Source organism: Aphelocoma coerulescens, chromosome 20, assembly GCF_041296385.1.
Source record: "Aphelocoma coerulescens isolate FSJ_1873_10779 chromosome 20, UR_Acoe_1.0, whole genome shotgun sequence".
NCBI lineage: Eukaryota > Metazoa > Chordata > Aves > Passeriformes > Corvidae > Aphelocoma > Aphelocoma coerulescens.
The window spans coordinates 8,279,916-8,300,325 of NC_091033.1; the positions used below are offsets into that span (position 1 = coordinate 8,279,916).

Below are 20,410 nucleotides of genomic sequence, written 5' to 3' on the forward strand. Positions count from 1 at the left end.
CCAAGGAACAGACCGGGAGCATATGTGTGGCATTGGTGGGAAGACCAGGAGCACGCGCGTGGCACTGCCGAGTGGGCATGGAGCACACATGTGACACCGATGGACAGACCGGGAGCACGCGTGTGGCACCACCAGCATCTCGGCACATGCGTGTGAGCGCCGGGCAGAGCCCGAGCCGCAGCCGCCGGCCGGGACGGGCCGCCCCATCTCACCCCCCCGGGGCCCGCCGTGGCCGCCCTCGCCTCCGCCCCTTCGGGGCCGGAGCAGCGGGACCGCGTCCCGACCCCCCCCGCTCGCCCCGCAGCGGTGGCGCTCGGTCCCGCCGCGGGACAGCCGCGGCTGCGGGGCGCGAGGCGGATGCAGAGGGCGGGGGAGCGGAGCGAGGCACCGGGGCCGGGGTCCGGCCTTTGTCTCCCGCTCCAGGGGCCGGCAGGACCTCCGCTGCCCCGGGGCCGGGCTTGGGGCGGGGTGCGGCTCTCCCGGTCCGGCGGGACAAGCCGCAGCCGCTCCGGTCAACCGAGGGCGCTGCGGGGCGATCCCGGTCTTTGCGGAGGGTGGAGGACCCCCCTTCTTCACCTTCCCACCGCCGCTCCCGCTGCCCCCGCGGCTCCTCCCCGGCTCTGCGGCGGCTCGGCAGGTGCCCGCCTCCGCCCCCGCCGGCCCGTCCCGCCGCACACGTGCGCCCGCGCCCCGCCGGCCCTTTGTCTGGGACCGGCACCGGGACCCGCGCCCACCGACACCCCCTACCCCGCCTCGGCCGCTCGCCCCCCCGCTCCGCTACCCCGCTCCCCGGCCGTACGGGGCCGTATGGCCGGGGAGCAGGGAAGCGGGGGGGGGAAGGGGCGGCCCAGCCAGGGGAGCGCATCCCACCGGAGCCGGGGCGGGGGGAGCAGCTGCCCCGGGGCCGGGGGTTGAAGTGGGGGGGGGGGGGACCCGTCGGTGGCGGCGAGGCCGCTCTAACAGGTGGGATCCCGCTGAGAGGAGGAGGCGGCCGGAGGGGGGCGGAGGAGGCAGGGACGGGCGGGCGGGCGGGCGGGCGGAGGGAGGGAGGGAGGGGGACGAGCCGGAGCCGCCTGTGATCCTGTGACAGGAGCGGCTGCTGCTGCTGCTGGCGCCGCCGGTGCCTCCCTCCGGTCGCTGTCCGAGCCCCGGTGCTCCCCCCCCTCCCCGTTACAGAGGCCGCCACCCCTCCTGCGCCTCTTGCTCCCCGCTCCATCCCGCCCGTCGCCCCCGCAGCCCGTCCCGGGAGCGCCGCTGCCCCTCCGCCCGCTCCGGGACAGGGCGCGGGGCCGGGCGCCGCCGCTGCTGCTGCTACCGCCGCCGTTACCGCCGCCGCCGCCGGTCGGGCGATGCCGAAGCCGCCGTTACTGCTGCGGGGGAGCCGCCCCGGGGACAGCGAGCTGGGGCGGCAGTTCCGGGACTGGTGCCTGCGCACCTACGGGGACTCGGCCAAAACCAAGACGGTGACCCGGAGCAAGTACCAGCGCATCGCCGAGGTGCTGCAGGGGGGAACCGGCTCCGGCGGCGGCTCCGGCGGGGGGGAGAAAGGCAAGTTCCAGTTCTGGGTCCGGTCCAAGGGCTTCCGCCTGGGAAACGGCACCAGGGAGGCGACGAAGATGGGTCAAGTGGTGGTATATGTGCCGGTGAAAACGGGAACGGTTAGTGCGCTCCGTGCCCCGGGGGCTCTGTGTCTGTCTGTCTGCCTGCCTGTCCGTGTCTGTTTGTCCTCCCCGGGGGTGCGGGCGGGGAGGGGGGGTGGAATTGCCCGGGGCGGGGGCGGGCACCCCCGGGGCCCTGGTCCCCTCCACCGCCGCGCCGGCCCTGTCCCGTCAGCACCGGGCGGCCCAGCCCCGCCGGCCGCCGGGAGCGCGCATGCCCCATGCGGGGCGCGACGCGGGGCCCGGCCGCTCCCGCAGCCCCCGCCGCTCCCGGGGCAGCCGCCGCGCCCCCGCCGCCCCGACCCGCCCGGGATGCGGATGGGGAGAGGCGCCCGCCCGGAGCCTCGCACCTTCCGCCGCCCCCCCGATCCCCATCCCCGTCCCCGTCCCATCCGGTGCTGCCGCCTTCCCCGGGCGCTGCCGGCGCGGGGGAGGTGGGGGGGCGGCGGTGCCCCGCGCCCGCCGCCGTGCACCTGCCCCCGCGGGGGGGCCGCGCCGCCGCCCGGTGCGGGCCCCGCCGCCCCCCCGCCCTGTCCGATCACGTTCGCCCGGCATTTCCCATCCGCCCCACGGCCGGGGACAGGGCTGCAGTCAAGGGCAGCGGGCGGCGGGGAGGGGGCGCCGGCACCCCCCGCCCCCCCGCGCCGCCGCCGCGCCCTGCCCGCCCCGCCGCCGCGCCGTGCCGAGCGGAGCGGAGCGGAGAAGAGCGGAGCGGAGCGGGGCGAGTCTTGCCGAGCCGAGTGGAGCGGGGCGAGCCCGGCCGCCGCGCTGAGCCCGGCCCCGGCGTCCCGCGGCGCTGCCCGCCCGGCGCGGCCGCCGCAGCCGGTGCCCCGGGGGGTGCGGGCAGCGGCAGAGCCCGGATTAGGGCAGCCCCCCCGCCCGCTCGCGGGCCGCTGTCCCGGGAACTCCCCCGCCGGAGCCTCATTGTTCGGCGCCCGGCCGGGCCGGGGAGCGGGGCACCGGCCGCCGCCTCCCTCCCTCCTCCCGCCGCCGCCCGGGGCTGCCCCGCCGCCCCATTGTTCCCGTCCCGAGCGTGTCCCGCTCCCCGGCGCGGGGGGAAACGCGCAACTTTGGCGGCCCCGGCCCCGCGCAGGGAGCGCCCGGCGGGGCTGCCCCGACCCCGGCCCCGCGCCCCCCGCCATCCCCCGCGCCCCTCTCCGCCCCGCCGGGACCGCGGGCACCGGAGGGCTCTGGCAGGGATTTTTTTCCCCCTGTCCCTCCCCGCCTCTCCCGCTGCTGCTGCTGCTGCTGCCGCTGCTCTGAAGGGTGCAGTGTTTTCTGTGCACACAGACTCCAGCATTGATGTGGCTGGAGGATGCTTCCATTGAGGGCAGCCCATCTGTGGCAAATGCTTCTAAACGCACTATTTACCTCCCATCTGGTCCGCCTGATTATTGGGGGGAGGGGGAAGGGTCATTATTTCTCCCTCTCACTTCGTGGTGCTCAGAGGCTCCTTTCTTTCTCCCCTCTCAGCCCCCCTCCCCCATGCCATGCCCCAAAAAAATTCTTTGCGATTTTTTTTTTTTTTTTGAGACCTCTTAGCAGCCCTCCTCTATCACTCCCCCTGTGCCAGGAGCCCCGGAGGAGAGCGGATTAGGAGCTGTACCCCCTTTCACAGACCCAGCACTCCCTCCCGGGTCCTCTCCATCCAGTCAGCGACTCTATCCCAGATCTTCCAAATGCTGCAGAGTCATGGTACCCCAGAGAGGCCGAGCCAGACTCCCTCGACCCCGCTGCTCGCTAGACGCCCCCTCCCCTTTGTCCGGGAGGAAGTCCCGAGGGTCAGCGGCTCAACCAGGCCGGTGCAAGCCCGCATATTCCCAAAGGGCCTCTGCACAGATGAAGTTTCAGCGAGGAGCATGCCTAGGCCCCCGCATCCTCCCTGGCAGAGTCCCTGCAGGCTACAGACAGGCGTTACACCCAGGCTCCCCTAAACCAGCAAACACAAGCAGATATATCCTGGGGGACAACCGAATTTTCCAAGGGACAATACAGCTTATTTCCCAGTGCTTAGATGCCTGCCAGATGTTAGGACTGGGAGCACTTTGCAGAGCCACTGGCTGTAGAGAGAGCAGTCATCACAGTCCCCAAAACCTTCCAAAGTGGGGTCTGTAGAAGTTGTTGCCTCCTGTTCCTTTGGTCCTGGTCTCCCTGACCCCGCTGTGCCATTCCCTGGCAGGAATCCCATGGACCATTTCAGATGAGTGCAGTTGGGAGTTTGGCTTTGCCAGAACCGGCTCTCAGATTTAGAGATAACTTGTCAGGGATTTTCTTCAGCTCCTTGTAATTCGGTGCTCTCCTAATCCTTGGTGGTTTGGGTTGGGTTTGGGGTGTATTTCCTTGCTCTCAGGCACACAGTCAAATAATTTATGAATCTGATCTGAGGCTTTTGCTGGACAGTAACGCCTGGATTCTGGTTTAATGTCTGTTCAGCTGCTTTTCCCAAATACATCTGGAGTGGTGTTTCGGTTGCTTTTCCCTGGCTGTGCTCCTCAGCAATCTGATCCGGCTCGTCCTGTCCGCTCGTCCTTCCCCGAGCACATCTGTGGGCGAGCACCGTTCTGGGGATGTCCCCCGCTGCAGGCACAGGCGGAGCCCCCACCCCGGGTGCAGTGAGGGGGTGGTGGGGGGTGCGTCCTGCGCTGCTCTCACCGCAGGTCGCCACAGGAAATCTGAGGGACCGGGAGGGAAAACTGGAAAAGAGGTGGTAAAGAGCATGTAGAGGGCAGCAGTGGGGATAAGATTTCCTTTCCCTGACAGGGCTGGGGCCACTCCTCCTCTGGAAAATAATAATAATAATAATGATAATCCCAACCCCCCAAAATAATCACACCCCCCCCAGCAAGCCAGCAGAGCTGTTCCTTTTGGCTTGTGCACCCTGAGCTGGTTTGTGTATTTTCTGCGCATCTGTAGTGAAAAATTAATTAACATGTGGTTATTATTTTCTCTCCTGAGTAACTTTCCCTTGCCCTCCTCCAGGCCTCTCATCAGAACAGGCCTAATCAGATTTGGGTGGCTTGAGAGCGGGGACTGTGCACTGAGAAGGGGGCATCTGCCTTAGGTGGTGGTCAGAGCAGATGGTGGTCTTCTCAAAGAATGCACTGGGAATAGGAACAGCAGTGCGGACGGATGTCTGGCACAGAGACTGTTCACATTTCTTTTTCCCAGATGAACGTCCCAAAGATGCTGGACATTTAACACATACAATTAAAAAAGCCCTACACAGATAAACACAGGCGGTTTAGTGGTGTAGGACATTGTTGCCTGACAGCCCTATTCACACACGGGCTGGACGCTGCATCCTTTAGGTCAGAGTGCTGGAAAAAAATACATTTAGGCTGTAGTGAAGAGGAGGAGGAGGAGGGTATCTTTGTGTGCTACTGCAGCACAGACAATGGATACAACCCAAAGTGCCCAGATCTGCCCTTCTTTCCCATGGCTGACACACACACTAAGGTGTGAACCCCCTCATTATCCGTGGGCTGGACCAAATCCTGGCACTGGATGGGCAGCACTCATCCTTCTCCCCAGCTTTGCTAAGAACTGTGGGAGAATTTGTCCATGACAAGGTGCTAAGATGCAGTTCATTATAATCTCATGTCCCTCTTGTCCTAAGCATTTAGCATCATTTAGACAGTCTTTCCCAGACAAACGTGGAGCGAGATGGAGCCACAGTGCAGGGAAATGGACAGCGCTCGGTGACAACCGGCGGAGCAGATGGCTGTGGCCGGAGCAGCGGGTGTGCAGGGGAGGGTTCTCCTCAGACTTCGGCTCGGGCGTTAGCTGCTCTCTAAATCGATGCTGTACTTGGCCGTGTGTGGTGGGAGCTTGTCACAACTCTGGCGCGGCGGCCAGGACAGATTCGTGCTGGCAGGCCGTGATGCAGGCTGGGGGGCTGCGGGATGAGCAGGGGAAGCCTGCCGTCAGCCCAGCCCTTCAGGGGCTGCGCGGAGCCGAGGGGACCAGGCAGGCTCTGCAGCACTGCCCACGTTTGATTCTGCTTTGCTGCTCTCTCCCCGTCCCCCGCAGCGCTGACACGAGGCTCTGGGGCTCTGTAGGCATCGCTAACAGGATGAGGGCATTGCTCGAGTGTGTTGCTGCTGTTGTACAGGTACAGCTCACCTGTGCCAGCTCCCCCGGAACCAGATGTTCAAAATTATTTCACGATCGTACCTGGTGAAACTCACCCGAGGAACGGTGCTGGGGTGGGGGGAGCACTGGAAATATAATTGGTGAGTCCAAAATGCAAAATGGATGGAGGCTTTCTCCGACAGCAGGAAAACTATCCCATGGGACAGCGGATAAATCTCACAGTACAGCCTATCCCTAAACTCATTTTAGCTACAGAGACAGGGAGTGTTGTGCTGTGAAAGCTGCGGTGCCAGGCCGTGGGACAGCACAGCACAGTGGCAGAATGCCGGAGCAGAGGAGCCGGGCATGTCAGAAAGATGCTGCTCCAACAGCTAATAGAGGCTACATTTTTCCTGATACAAGTACCCTTCAATGCCCATATTCAGTGCCCCAAAAAGCTGCACATCTATAACCTCTAAGAACATCAGTCAACAGAAGGTTTTCACGGCGTGAATAACCACTCAGACTTTCTGGGGACTTCAAGTGATAAAAAAAATAAATCAAGACCGTTCAGAAGAGTCTTAGACAAGGCAGATGGGCCTGAGGGTATTATCTGAGAAATTGTCTATTACTCCCATTGCACCAGCCTTACTTAGAACATGCAGAGCTTTCACCTGCGGAGAGATCCCACCCTGAGCACACGGGGCAGCATCAGCTTTTCCGAGGAGTGGAACCCATGGCAGGTTTACATTTAAAGGTGCCCTTAGGAGACTGGAACAATTCTGGCCTGGGTGCATGGTCCCATTCAACCCCATCTAAAGAAAATCTTCCACATTAGCATCCCCCCCAGATTCAGCTCCAAGTTTGCACAACATCAGTCACAGATTTTACATCTGAAGCTGCTCATGGTAAGAGTCAAAGAGAGCAGTGACACCCAATCCCCTGGGCCCAAGAGCTGGCTTAGGCTCACCAGGCAGTAGCTGAAGCCTTGGAAAGGTGCATTTAAAGAGCTCTGATGATCCGCAGTTACGCAGACTGGCAGAATGAAGTTCCTCACTGAGCTGGGAGCAGGAGATCTGGCAGCAAAGCCCACTTTCAGCTCCTGCTCACTCCCACCCCTTCAGGACAGCCTGCTGAAGCCACTTCTAAGGATAAGGGGGAAACCAGCATCTCATTCAGTCCTTGCTTTATTTCTGCCAAGCCTACAAGCCTGATTACAGGCAGTCCCACTGTGGTCATTAGTACCATGTCCCAGCTCCAGAGATCCCACCATCCCAGCCACCCTCATCCTTGGGTGCTGGCTTTGGTCACCAGCACTCGTGAGACCTGGAGCCCCGTCAGCAAAGGTTCCAGTTCCCAATACATGTCTGACCAAACAGTTTCTGAAAAACTAACTCTGCCATCTACACCACACATCCTACACGATTCCAGAAACAGGCATGGCATTGCTGATCCAAGAGGAGAAGTATTGTTTGGATAACATTTATCCAAAAGTTATCTCTTTGACCCACATTTGTTTTCATATTTGTTGTTCTCAAAGGGTGTCACTCTGAGGAAGATGCAAAAGCAAATAACCAAAGCACAGCTCTGCCAGGCCTTGGTCAATGAGGCTGAAATGGAAAGAATCCCAGGTCTGACAAGGGGCTGTTGTTCCCACACTCCAGGTTATGTCCCATCTTTGCACAGGAAGAGGATTCAAGCACTCAGGGCCAAGTTAATGAGGAGCAGAGAGGACTGGCTGTAAGGACAGTACATGGCTGTTCTCAGCTCTCCTCGTGGGTCATGGCTCAGAAGGGCTTGCTCTGACCACGGACAGAAGGGGGAATTTGGTCACTGACTAAAGTCTGCAGGAGAGCCCAGAGAGGCAGCCACAGTCCTTTCAGTAAGAACTCTCTCAGGACCATTCTCAGCAGTAATCTCCCGCTGATACAACTTGTTCAGTTTTGGTTTTACCATTATTTTAGGCTTGATATGAGCAGTCTGTGAACTTATGCTGTGGACAAGCAAATGGCAGGGAAAGCCCAGGGGTGTGGAAGAGCGTTGGTGGAGTGTCCATGCACCCGGCCTGGCCAGCATGGATGCTCTGGCATTGCCATGACAGAGGGATGCAAATTCATATCTCTTTCTTTAGTGCAAATTATTAATTATCTTTCCCTGATCTCATATCAGCTGTGCCCACCTCTAAAGAATCACATTGAGAATGGGCCAGAGCCACCCCTGAGCTTAAGTGTCTGGTTTAATTAGCTGATTGTAGCAAGGGCAGGTACCTGTTGGCCAAAATCATTGTCTTTGTTGGAAAGCTACTGACTTCCACTTTTATGGCTGGTGCCAAAGAATTGCAATTTATTTGAGGAGAAATAATTGCAGACAGTCTGTGCAGTGTGTGGGAGCAGAGAGCAGAGCAGAGGTTTGGGTAACAGTGTCCATGTCTGAGGTCAAGGCAGCAGCCTCTGGAAGTGGAGGGGAGGCTGGTTGTGTCTTCCTGGCGTGGTGCAGGGCCCTTCACGGAGTGACAGCCAGGAAGACAATGCTGTGTGAGTGGTTTCTCTGTCCTTGCTCTGCTTTGGCTTGGCAGCCCCAGAGGATGTATTTCCCTTCCAACAGACGGGCAAAGGCAATGCTGGTGGCTCTGATGGATTTGCTCCTCATCAAGTGGGAGGGAGTGCTCTGGAAAAGACGGGGTCACTCAGTCTCTGTGGCTCAAGTCTCAGCTTTCCAGTTGGTAGTGGGTTGCTTTTATGGGTGTCTCTGGGCTAAGAATTCAGACTTACCAGGCATCCCCCCAAAAAGAGGAGACTAAAGTTTGGGACTTCTCTCCTGGCTTGCATTTGAAGGAGGGATCTCAAAGCAAATACCGAGTCATCTGCTCATCCACTCTGTGGTGACATCCAAAACCTTCTGGGTGTTGGTGCTGCAGGTACCACCCACACTGGTTCCCAGGTGCTGCAGGGTGTTCCAGTTTGCAGTCTCACAGCACTGGGACAAGCAGCCAGTCCAGGGAAGCTGGTCCCTTGGGCATGCTTATGGGTTTGCTGTTCCCATCCTCAGTTTGAAAGCTGGTCGTGTGACTCCCAGAGCTGGGAGGAGGCCTGCCTGCTCCCGCTCACCTGCGCCGGGCGTTTGGATCCGGCAGAAAGCCCTTGAGCTGGTGACAAAGGTCTGGATGTGGGCTGGAAAGTACAGTCCTGTCTCTTAGCAACTGGTTCCTACCTCTGAGCTCTCGGAGCCGTGTGTGGGACAGAGAGCATCAGTCACGCTCCCGCTGCCGCAGCAGCGACGCGCCGAGGAGGGGATGGGGGATCAGGCCGACTCCAGCCACCGCCGAGGCGCTTAAAGAAGCTCAGGCATTTCTAGCACAAGCAGTCATCTGTGAGCCCAATCAAAGCTCCGGTTTAATTGCTTTCCTCGTGCCCTTCTCTGCCCGGCCAGCGAGCGCCGATTGGCTGCGGCAGCGGTGCCTGCCGGCACCCAGAGCCTGCTCCCCACCGCGCTAGGGTGGGGACGGCGGAGGGAGGAGGAAGAGAGAGGACCGTGTATTTCTAAAAAAATTCGGCGTCCTCGGGTCCTCCCCTGAACTCCTCCGCAGGGCACCTGGGAATCCCCGTCCTCTCAGGGGCATTTGCATGGCTGTTTTCCCTCTCAGGGCTTGTTCTGCTGCTTCACCCTCGTGTTTCCTCTCCCAGCCCAAAGCAGCTCCTCTCTGCTGAGCGTTTCTCAGGGGCTCCCTTGCCAAGCACTGTTTCATAAACATTTTCACGAATCCTCTGCTTTGTCCTCCTAATTAACCATCCAATTGGCCCCCAATGGAGCCTTCACCTCTCCTGTGAAGATCCTGCTTGCACAGATTATAACCTGTCAGCTGCCAATTTATTCCTCACACAGAGGGCAGGTTGTATTAATTGTCTGCCTTCCCTACCCCGCTTGCTTTGCCACCCCCCTTTCCTCTGCTCCCAAAAGCATCCCTGTTTGGAGACACAGACTCACAAAAGACCAAGGAGAGCCAGATGTGAGGGCAATCCATATGCCCCACGTGTCCAGCCTGCAGTGATGTGGCACTGAAACCACATGTGATGGGATGAAGTGTCACACCTTGGAGAGGGATCTCTGTGGATAGATTACCACGACAGAGTGTTTAAGACCATGCTTGACTTCTGCTCCCCCCACGTGTAGTCTCAGTTAAGAGCTCAAAAAAATTCCACTTGGTCATCCCAGGTTAATGGGAAATCATTCCTGGGCTTATCTACAAGTCCAAGTTTGGCTTTTGGAAGGGTTGGGGTCCACCTAGAGTGGTTATGATGGAAATGAATCAGAATACAGAGGGGGTTTACCTGATTGCAAGGGGAGAACAAACAGTTTTCCATCTGTGTCTGTCCCCTGTGGCCCCTTCCCTGACTCCCTGTATAGGACCCTCCAGCCTTGCAGAGCCAGAGCCCAGGATAAATACAAGTACCTGCTCTAACTGAGGGCAGTGGAAATATGTTTTCTTGGGTTCCCATGTCGGGAAAGGGCATGATGGACTCCAGTATGACCCGTATGGTTCCATAACGTCCCCATTTCTTGAACCCAGCGTGGGCTCACAGGGAGCAGATGCGGTGGTCCTTGGCTGTGACAATTGGTGTTTCCAGGCTCTGGCATCAGGGCCTGGCTGTGCTGAAGCCACTGTGGTGTGGTACAGCTCAATCCCTGCTGTGCCCTGACCTGAAGAGGAGCCTGGTTTGGAAGGGGAGGGCGTGCAGGCCTTTTTATCCCCCTCCAACATCCGCTGAGCTGTCAGCATTTCCCTAGAGGCCCATCACGCTGTTCCTGTGGGAGTCTCCGACAGTGGCCCACATACTGGGAACTGCCAGGGCACAGGGAGCTGGCACCAGGATGCCACACATCCAGGGCTCAGCCTCTCAGCCCTGCCTGACCTTGATTCGCTGTAGCATCATTTGTAACTGATTTTACATAATTTTTCTTACCACTGACAAGCTGAACTGCTGCCGCTGCTCCGTATCTCCTCCTCCTCAGTTTCATTTTGACATCACTGTGTTCTCACTGTAGGTGTGATGATGTCACCTGGCTGCCCTGATGGGTCTATTCCTAGGCATAGAGGGGTCACCTTGCTGTGACAGGTCATCGCATCACTTGTTACAGTGCCTTGGCCCCCTCTGACTCAAAGGATTTTGCTTTGTGGGTGATATTTATTAGATTAGTGCTCAGTGCTGGGCAGATTGCTCACGGTGATAAGTTACTTCAAGGAAGAGCCACCTCTAGACATGTTCTGAGTTTGTGTTACAGCTACGTGTTTTCAATATTCTTTAGATTCCTAGTTTTATATTTTTTTCAGGATGCTATGGAATATAAAACATTTCTGCTTGGAAAGGCAGTTTACCATTTCCTCCCCTTTTTTCCATTCTGGTAGCATTCTCCCCCAAATCACCTAAACCAAGATTCAAATGACATTAAGAAATCGCTGCCCACCTTTGCAGATATATTTTAAAAAATACCCAAACTCCTATTTTAGAATCATAGAATCCTAGAAGGGTTTGGGTGGAAATGGACCTTAAAGATCATCTTGTTCCAACCCCCTGCTGTGGGCAGGGACACCTTCCACTAGACCAGGTTGCTCCAAGCCCAGTCCAACCTGACCTTGAGCACTTTCAGGTACAGAGCATCCATAGTTTCTCTGTGCAAACCTGCCTGTTTCAAAATAGTAAGAAATACTGCAACATGATAATAATCCCCAGATAATAATGCTCGTGATCTCTTCCCTGTTGGCACCCACAGCGTGGCGCTTCTCCCGCACAGGTCCCGCACACCTCAGAGAGGAGTGTGATGCTCACCAGCTGACTGGGAGTGGGAAGTCCACAGCCCCAGGGAGCAATTTCCCTGGAAGGTCAGTCGGGCGCTCCGCTCACGAGGCTGCAGGAACCATTCTCACCAAACCCAAGTGAAACAGTGCTCCAACACCAGCTCAGGCTGCCCCACGGCACCCAGTATTTTGTTATCCCTGAAAGAGCCGGCTCCCCCTCGCTCCTGGCCAGCAGGTGCAGGGTCACATTTATTGGGGATCACTGCGCTTGCCTCTGCCTGCCAGATCCAGCTGCTCCTGTGGCTTCCCCGCCAGCGCACAGCCCGGTGCTGGCAGGGAGGCAGCTCTGCTCTCTTGCGCCATGCAAAATGTCCTCTGCCTCCCGGGCAGAGCAGGCATCCAAGGAGCCTCTAAGCAGGCATCCGAACAAGAATCTCTTCCTGCTGGGCTTCCCCTCTGTCCTTCAGGCAGCCCTGGGATGGGTGGCAGCCCTGGGATGGATGACAGCCCCATCCCCAGCTGCCCACCAGACCCCGAGCACACCAACCTCCCCTCGGCACCCTGCACCTGGGCCCTCTCCACAGCTGGAGGCAGGGCTGCCATTTCCAGGCCCGCCCCTCCCAGGCTGCTGTGTTTTCATTCCCAGGCCTGGGAGCCAGGAGAGGAATAAGCCGAGGTCAGAGCAAAGGCCTGGACCCATCCCCATGGCTCAGCTGCGGTGGCTGAAAGAGCAGCTCGCTCTGAAGAGGTGCCTGTGCCCTGTGAAAGACACACACCTCAGCTGTGTTTGCCAGCTAAAAATAAAGCACCCGGCTCCCCTCATGAGGAAGTATTTACTTTGGGAAAAAAAAAAGAATTGTGTACAGTTCTGGGTAGAGAAACAATGTGAATGCCCCCAGTCCTGGCCTGAGTCAGCACAGAGTGTCGGGAAAATGATTTCTTCTTGTGCCTCAGTTTCCCCAGGAGAAATGAACCCTCCTGGGCTAGAGGGATGCTCAGCTGCTCAGCAGGGCTGGGGCTGTTTTCACTGCAGTGAGTAGAGCTGGAGCTCTAAGTGCAGGATGGAGCTTTGTGTTTGCTTGGTGCAACAAGACACAACACAAAATGCTCAGCACAGGGAAACACCATCAGCATTTTAGCAACTCCTTTTCTCCCGTTTTTCAACCAGAAATGATCAGAAAAATTTCTGAGCAAAATATTTCCAGGAGAAAAAAGAGCAAAATCTGTCAGTCAGAGCATTTCCCATCATCTTCTTGTGGGTTCTTTTATTATGAGCAATACAGCTGATACTGTTTTCAGCCCAGTGTCTCCCCGGTGCCTATTTCTAAGGCACACACTGTGCCCATGACATGAGGGGCAAGAGGAAGAGGGAAGTTCGAGGAATCTAGCTTCTCTTTCTCCTCGCAGCATTAGCAGAGGGAGCCTGCTGTGGTTTAACATATCCCCCGCAAAAGCTGCTTTCATCCTACACCTAAATACCATGAGGAGTGAACTTCCTAAAGCCCTGGAGAAGTCTAAATATAGAAGCCAATCAAGGGCTGACTTCCCAGAGATGAGAAGTACCAAGAACAGTTTCTTGATCAAAAGTTGTAAGAGTCCATATTGAAATAAAACGTCTGTTTTGGTGCTGAAGCCTGTGCAGGAGAAGTAGTTGCAGAGGTGGGCTGTGTGCTGGTGGTGGCCACAGCACTGGCATGGGTGGACACTGGGAGGCCACAGGCTTGCTCAGGGGGGATGGACTTGAGGAATCACAGTGTTCAGAGGAAATTCTTGCCTGTGAGGGTGGCAAGGCACTGGCACAGGCTGCCCAGAGAAGCTGTGGCTGTCCCATCCCTGGAGGTGTTCCAGGCCAGACTGGATGGGGCTTGGAGAAATCTGGTCTAGTGGAAGGTGTCCCTGCCCATGGCAGAGGGATTGGAACGAGATGGTTTTTAAGGTCACTTCCAATCCAAACCATTCCATGTTTCTGTGATCTCTGGAGCACTTGATGGGATGTCTCTAGCATCGTGGCAGGATTACATCCCATCCTGTATGTCACAGTTTCTGATCCCACTAGGTCCCAATTGCTTTGTCCTGTGCACATGCACTCCCTGGTCCAGCTGAGCATTTTTGTCAGAAGACCAAAATTTCCCTTAGAACAAAATACAACTTGTAGAAAATTAGAAAGGCACTTCAGAGAGGAAAGAGCAGCAGAGTGCTCAGATAAAACCCAAACCCTCCTTTTGCTCATCTCAAAAAAGGGATCCTCCTTTGTGCAGCTGTAGGAACCACCCAGGGCTGGCAGAAAGGGCAAGGGATGGATGAGTGCCATGGGAATGGCACTGCTGCTGGTGTGGGCTGGGGAACCTGTGGTCACACCATGGGGTGACTCCAGTGTGGGACAGGAAAACTCTGCTCCTGACCTGGTTGGGGACAGTGGCTGTGTCCCACAGCCAGCAGCAGCTGGAGCACAGGCAGAGAGAACGACGTGGCCTGTCTGTGTGTACAAGGGAGGTGACCTTGAGGGACAGCTCGATACGGCTGGCCCCAAACCTCCAGCTTGGCTGTCCCAGAGATGAGGGTGACAGTGGCCCTTCCAGGCAGCAGCAGGAAATTAGAGTTTAACGTGTGACTCTGTACTGGGGCGGGGAGATGCTGTGGTTGGGAGATACAGAAGGGAACGCTTTCATGTGGGAAGTGCAAGGAGAGGCGAGGGCAGAGGGTCTGCTCCCGGGCAGAGAGCAGAACGCAGCCATTATCAGGCAAGGCTCTGCTGGCAGGAAGCGGCTTTTGACTCACAGGAAGCTGAATTCGGCTGGTATCAGCCCCTCGCGCGAGGGCCAGGGCAGTGTTTTATCTGCTGTTGAGCACAGCAGATGGGGGAGCAGTCGGCACTCCCTCCCATCCCACTCCTGCTCCAGCAGTCCCAGTCTGATGGCCCTCCAGCTAAACCCCCTTGGAAAAGGGATGCTTCCCTGAGGAGCCGTGAAGCGGGGTAGCTTCCTGGGCTCCAGAAGAGCTGCCAGTCCCACTGGAGAAGGCAGATATCGCCCTGCCAGCCAGTGCAAGGGCAGAGCCAAGACCCTCCACGCTGCTGAGCTCAGAACAGGCAGTTCCTCTGGCAACATCTACCCCAGTCAGTCTGAAGAGGAGCTGGGAGCATGCAGGCTTTGGAGAGCTCAGGTTAAATGCTCCCAGATTCTTGCAAATCCAAGTCCAAGTTGGGGAAGGGCTTGCAGGGTTGAGAAGTCCTGTGCATGAAGGCTGCTGTCATCCCTTGGCCTCCCTGGAGCTGCCTGGGTTGGGAGTCTGGTTTCGCTGGGGTGGTGGCAGCTTGCCGGGGCTTGGGGTGGAGGTCACCGCGGGCAGCATGGACTGGATCAGGTGGCAGCTGCTGGCCGTAGATCTGCCCCACAGAAAACAGGGTTAGCTCATCAGTGCTGCACTTTGGCTGTGAAAACCTCCCACTATGGTAGTTTTCACACCCAGGCCAGGCTGCTGAGGAATGGCCACAGGGCCTGGTGGAGACACAGCGGGTTGCTGGGAGCAGAGGGAGCTGGGCAGGTGGAGGAGGCTGGTCACGGAGATGTGTGGGTGCTGCTGCCAGGCTCCAAGGCAGGACAGGGCTGTGTAGGAGCGATGGCAGGGCTGTGTGGGAGCATGGCAGGTCTGTGTGGCAGCATGGCAGAGCTATGGGAGCCATAGCAGGGCTGTGTGGGAGCATGGCAGGGCTGTGGGAGCCATGGCAGAGCTGTGGGAGGCATGGCAGAGCTGTGGGAGGCATGGCAGAGCTGTGGGAGCCATGGCAGGGCTGTGGGAACATGGCAGAGCTGTGGGAACATGGCAGGGCTGTGGGAGCATGGCAGAGCTGTGGGAGCCATGGCAGGGCTGTGGGCTGTGGGAGCATGGCAGAGCTGTGGGAGCCATGGCAGGGCTATGGGAGCCATGGCAGAGCTGTGGGAGCCATGGCAGAGCTGTGGGAGCCATGGCAGAACTGTGGGAGCATGGCATAGCTGTGGGAACATGGCAGGGCTGTGGGAGCATGGCATAGCTGTGGGAGCCATGGCAGGGCTGTGGGAGCATGGCAGAGCTGTGGGAGCCATGGCATAGCTGTGGGAGCCATGGCAGAGCTGTGGGAGCCATGGCAGAGGTGTGGGAGCCATGGCAGAGCTGTGGGAGCCATGGCAGGGCTGTGGGAGCCATGGCATAGCTGTGGGAGCCATGGCAGAGCTGTGGGAGCCATGGCAGAGGTGTGGGAGCCATGGCAGAGCTGTGGGAGCCATGGCAGGGCTGTGGGAGCCATGGCAGAGCTGTGGGAGCCATGGCATAGCTGTGGGAGCCATGGCAGAGCTGCGGGAGCTTGGCAGGTCCGTGAGGGAGCCATGGCAGATCCCTGGGGAAACCGTGGCAGGTCCGTGGGGGAGCCTGACAGGGCTGTAGGAGCCAGGGCAGGTCCCTGTGGGGCTGCGGCGGGACTGTGGGAGCACGGTAGGGCTGCAGTGGGGCTCGGGAGGTGGGCAGAGCTCCGGCGGGATGGCGGTGCCTGGGGGTGAAAAGAGCCCGCCCCGGACTCTGCCCCTGCCCGCCCGTCCCAGGCTCGGCGAGGTGCGGGACCGGCCACAGCGGGGCCCCGCCGCCGCCGGTGCCTGCCCCGGGCCGGTCCGCGCCGGGCGGGGCGCGGCGGGCGCGGGGGCAGCGGGCGCGGGGCGGTGGCGGCGGGCCCGGGGGAGCGGATTACCGCCGGTTGCCGTGGTTACCCGCTACCTGCCGGCGGGCCCCAGCCCGGCCCGGGCGGGGGGGCTCGCCCGGCCCTGCCTCCCTCCTCGCCGCGGCAGATGTCACCCCGCGCCGCCACTCGGGGCTGCCCGGGCGCTCCCTGTCCCCTCCCGCCGCACCGCCCCCGTCCCGGGCCGGGCGGGGGCCGAGCGTGCCCGGGGCGGCTGCCGAGAACAAAGGTGCCGGGGCTCGGCGCTGGCAGCGCCATGGTCGGTCCCCGGCCCTGGGAAGCGCTGCCCGGCCCGTGCCGTAGCCGGGACAGCGCTGCCTGAAATGGCTGTCGCCGCCCGGGGCCGGGCACGGGAGGGGACCTCGGCCCGCAGAGGCACCTCCCGACACTGATTCGCGGGTGCTGGAGGTGGCCGGGGTCGGAGGGATGGAGCAGGGACAGAGGAGATGCAGGGGCAGCGAGGCCCAGGAGGGTGGTCCCAGGGCAGAGGGTCCCGGGGGTACGGGTGCTGAGAGATGTGGAACTAGAGGAGATGGGTAAGACAAAGGACTGGGGAGGAAAAAGACCTGATGGAGAAGAGGAGGTGAGAGGAGAGAGTGCTCACAGCTCTGGGAAGGTGGGGAGGATGAGAGGAAAGGGGGGGTAAGAACTGTGGGGCACGGTACACAGGGACAGAGAAGGAGAGACTGGGAAGGGGGAGAGACAGACCGGTGCTGGGCAAATATAGGGGAAAGGAGGATGACTGGAACGTGGCAAAGGGACTCCTCAGCGCCTGAAATGCCACTCATTTCCAAGCACCTATGTCAGGGCTGAGCTTTGCTCCTGAAATCTTTTACTCCTTGTGGGGCAGGTGACTTCTAATAAAGCCCCAGCACCAGGACAGGGTAAAAGCATCCCTTCTTCCCATTCTGCTTCCCAACTGAATTTTTATTGCTATTTAAACCTGAGGGGTTTTAAGCCTTTCTGAGATATTATGGGCTCTGACTCATGCCTTGAATACTGGTGAGCAATGCTGGGTGTGGAAGGAGGAACCCGAGGGGCGTGGGCCCCTCAGAGAGGTACTCTACAGCACACGTGTCCTCTTAAATCCTAGGTCAACATTTGGGTATATTGCCAGATATAAACCTCCCTAATCCTGGAGGCACTGACTTGATACAGCTTCTTATGCCCAGTGGCTTTGATACCGTTTGCATCTCACCTGCTTACCAAAGCTAAATAATCATCACGGGGAGAGCAGTCACAAGGCTGAGGAGGGGATGGAGAGACGCAAGGAGTCAGGGGAGGATCGCTGCAGGGAGTGGGATGCTGAGGAGGCAGCTCCGGCATCCGGCATCCAGCCGGGGTGGAGAGGAAAGCGCTGCTGGGTGTGCAGGGAGGCTGTAGCAATGCCCAGACCCTGAGGTTACCTTCACTGCATTCCTTCTGAAACCGGGGAGGAAACAGGGACCTGCTGGCCGTGCAGGGAGGAGGATATTAGCCGGTTGGAAACAGTGATTTGCATACAGGGTTGGTTACAGCCTTAATTTTGAGGGCTCTGCTTGTTAGATCTGACTGTGCTTTTCCCCTGCTGCATTTTCCTTTGTCCTGTTTCTGTAATTATCCTCATTTCAACCCTGCTCTGAGGATTATTGGTCAGTAGGAAGCCTCCTAATGCCCGCTCCTCCTTGGCAGGGGAATACCCATGCCCTCGATTAAACTGAAACTCTCTGAACAGTGACAGAAGAAATTAGATCTATATTCCTCAAAGACACTCCCTGGGGCGAAGTTTCCCGACCCCCACCACGCAGCGCTGCCACCCTGCCCCTTGTGTTCGCTCTCAATATTCTCTTTGTTACAGCCACCTTCAGACCCGGCTTGGGGCTCCCCGGAGAGGGCAGAGGTGGTTTGTGTTGGAAAATCCTCGTGCCCGTGTCCCGGGTGAGCTCAGCGACCGTCCCGCTGCAGCCTGTGCCCAGGACAGGCAGTCTCTGTTCCGAAATTGGGGTGAGGAGCCAACCCTAATAGGCAGCACCGTACATTAAATGACTGCTCCTCTGAGATGTTGGGTAGCTTTAGCAGAAGGTGGGCCCACTAAGTGATTGATTTTTGAGAGGCTCTTGACTGGTGGCTTAAAGAACAGCATTTATTCAATCTATAGACTGTGTAAGATACACAGAGCCCAACCAAGGACAACACAAACGCAGGTTAGGAGACTGGGTGTTCCCTTTACATGCAGACCCCTGCCAGACCCTGCCCACAGCTCCCAGCCAGCCTCTGCCTGCCCTCGGGGATGTGTGAATGCACGTGAAAAAGATAGTTTGCAGGTCATTTAGAAGTGCAGGTTGCTGGTTAGCAGCCTGGTGGGTACTCACTGGATAACATCCATGCATTCCTTTTGGAAAGGAGGCCTTGAAGGGATGTTTATATATATATATATATATATATATATATATATATATACACACAATATTTTTAAAATTTTTTTTGTCTATGTAAAAATGGCATTTTTTCAAGGAGCAAGCTAAGTGGCCTCCCAAAGCCTGGCCCTTTCTCAGTCCCCCTTGCCATTACAGTAGCCAGTGACCACCTCCCACTAACCCTTCCTGCCTTGGTGCTTTGTGCTGAGTGCCGATAGCAGCTGCCGGGTCCCAGAGGCTGCCTCCCCTTCCCACGGCATACCCTGCCAGTGTGAGCTGACACCGTTGGTGCCAGTCAGCTCGGAGGAGCACTGCTCCCCACGCTTCCCACTCCCATCAGTCTGTCACCACTGTCGTGTGGCAGAATTACTGCCTCCTGCTCTCCAGCACATCCGAACACACAAAGAGCTGTGCTGCTGCTGCCAGCGCTCAGCTGCTCTGCGTCTGTGAGAGGGAGGGAGCCTTGGAAAGGTCAGCGCAGGGAAGGAGGGGATGCTGGCTCCTTCCTTTAGGGGCTGTATCCTGGCATCACAGCGAAACCTTGTCCTGCTGGCTGATCCATGTCCACGGGGACTGCAGCCAGCGAGAGTACCTTACATCTCAGGGCTTCCCAGGATGGTTTAGCACCATGTGCAGGTCCAAAGAGCTTCCCCTGCCTGTTCCCCACCTAGCAAAACCACCCCATACTATGGAAATTGAATTTCTTGATCAGTTAAGACTCCACTCTGGACTCTTCCCTTGCTTTTATTCCTGGCCCAATTTCACTGCCAGCTTTAGCAGCACAACAGCAGCAGCCGCCAGTGCCCTGGCTACAGCAGGATCCTCCCTGAAGCGATGTTTAATTTATCCCCCACATCCCCCGTGCCCAAGGCAGCCCGAGGCAGGAGCACCGCCACTCTGCCCCCTCCAACCGCATTAGCCCCAGGCCGATCTCGTCACCCCTGTCACCCATCGCTGACACTAACTCAACTTGCCTGCACTGTTGTAGGGGGCAGATGGACTGTCGGAGCCCGAGGGCATCTCTCTGAAACGCGTGGCTGTGGTGGAAGATTTCTTTGACATCATCTACTCGATGCATGTGGAAAGCTCGTCGGAGCCGGGCAAAGCACCCAAACATGCCGGGCAGAAGAAAACCTACCGAGCGGTGAGAGTCCCCCCGTGCCCCGGGCAGGGAGGGCACTGGAGCGGAGGGGCTGCGGGAGGGAGAGTCCCTCGGGAATGGGGATGACAGGGCAGGTAGAAGCAGAGCCACTGGCGGGAGGCAGAGGCGAGGCAGAGCCCAGTGTGCCTGTGCGGAGAGGCGTGAGGAAGGAGGGGTTTAAAGGCAGAGCAGCTGTGCTCGGGGAATCCGGGCTGCAGCGGCAGCACAGCGCGGCTGCTGGGAGAGGACAGAGCAAGGGAATCATACAAAGGCACTGTGCATGTCTGAAGGGAAAAGGAAGAGAAATCCTCAGTATTAGTGATGGACGAGAGAATGTTTGTCCAGTGCCTTGCATGCTCCGGGTCATCTGCCTCCCTGTCTCCCTCAGCCAGAGGCAAATGTCTTGCGTGGGCCTTGAAGGTCAGGAGCAGCAGAAAGGGGGACTGGGGCATGGCCGTGGCCTTCCCCTCCTCTCCAGCCCATCCTGGGTTTCCTCAGTTACAAAATGGAGGTAGGCACCGAGCAAAGTCTTGTCTTGGCTCTATGGATGCCAAGAACCAGCTCTATCCACCCTGAAACACCACTCTAGTTAGGTCAGGAATAATTTAGCTTGAAGTGCGCTTCTCCAGGGAGCTTGCTGTTTTT

The 20,410-nt window shown here is 58.5% G+C and overlaps 1 protein-coding gene across 1 annotated transcript in view; it reads left to right on the forward strand.

Annotated features, from left to right (window-relative positions):
• Positions 1-1,349: 1,349 nt before the first annotated feature.
• The window catches only part of NOL4L (nucleolar protein 4 like), a 59,884-nt gene continuing 40,823 nt past the window's right edge, over positions 1,350-20,410 (forward strand). The window contains exons 1-2 of the mRNA XM_069034113.1: positions 1,350-1,658; positions 19,613-19,768. Coding sequence (XP_068890214.1) covers positions 1,350-1,658; positions 19,613-19,768 — 465 coding nt within the window. The remainder of the gene's footprint in view (positions 1,659-19,612; positions 19,769-20,410) is intronic.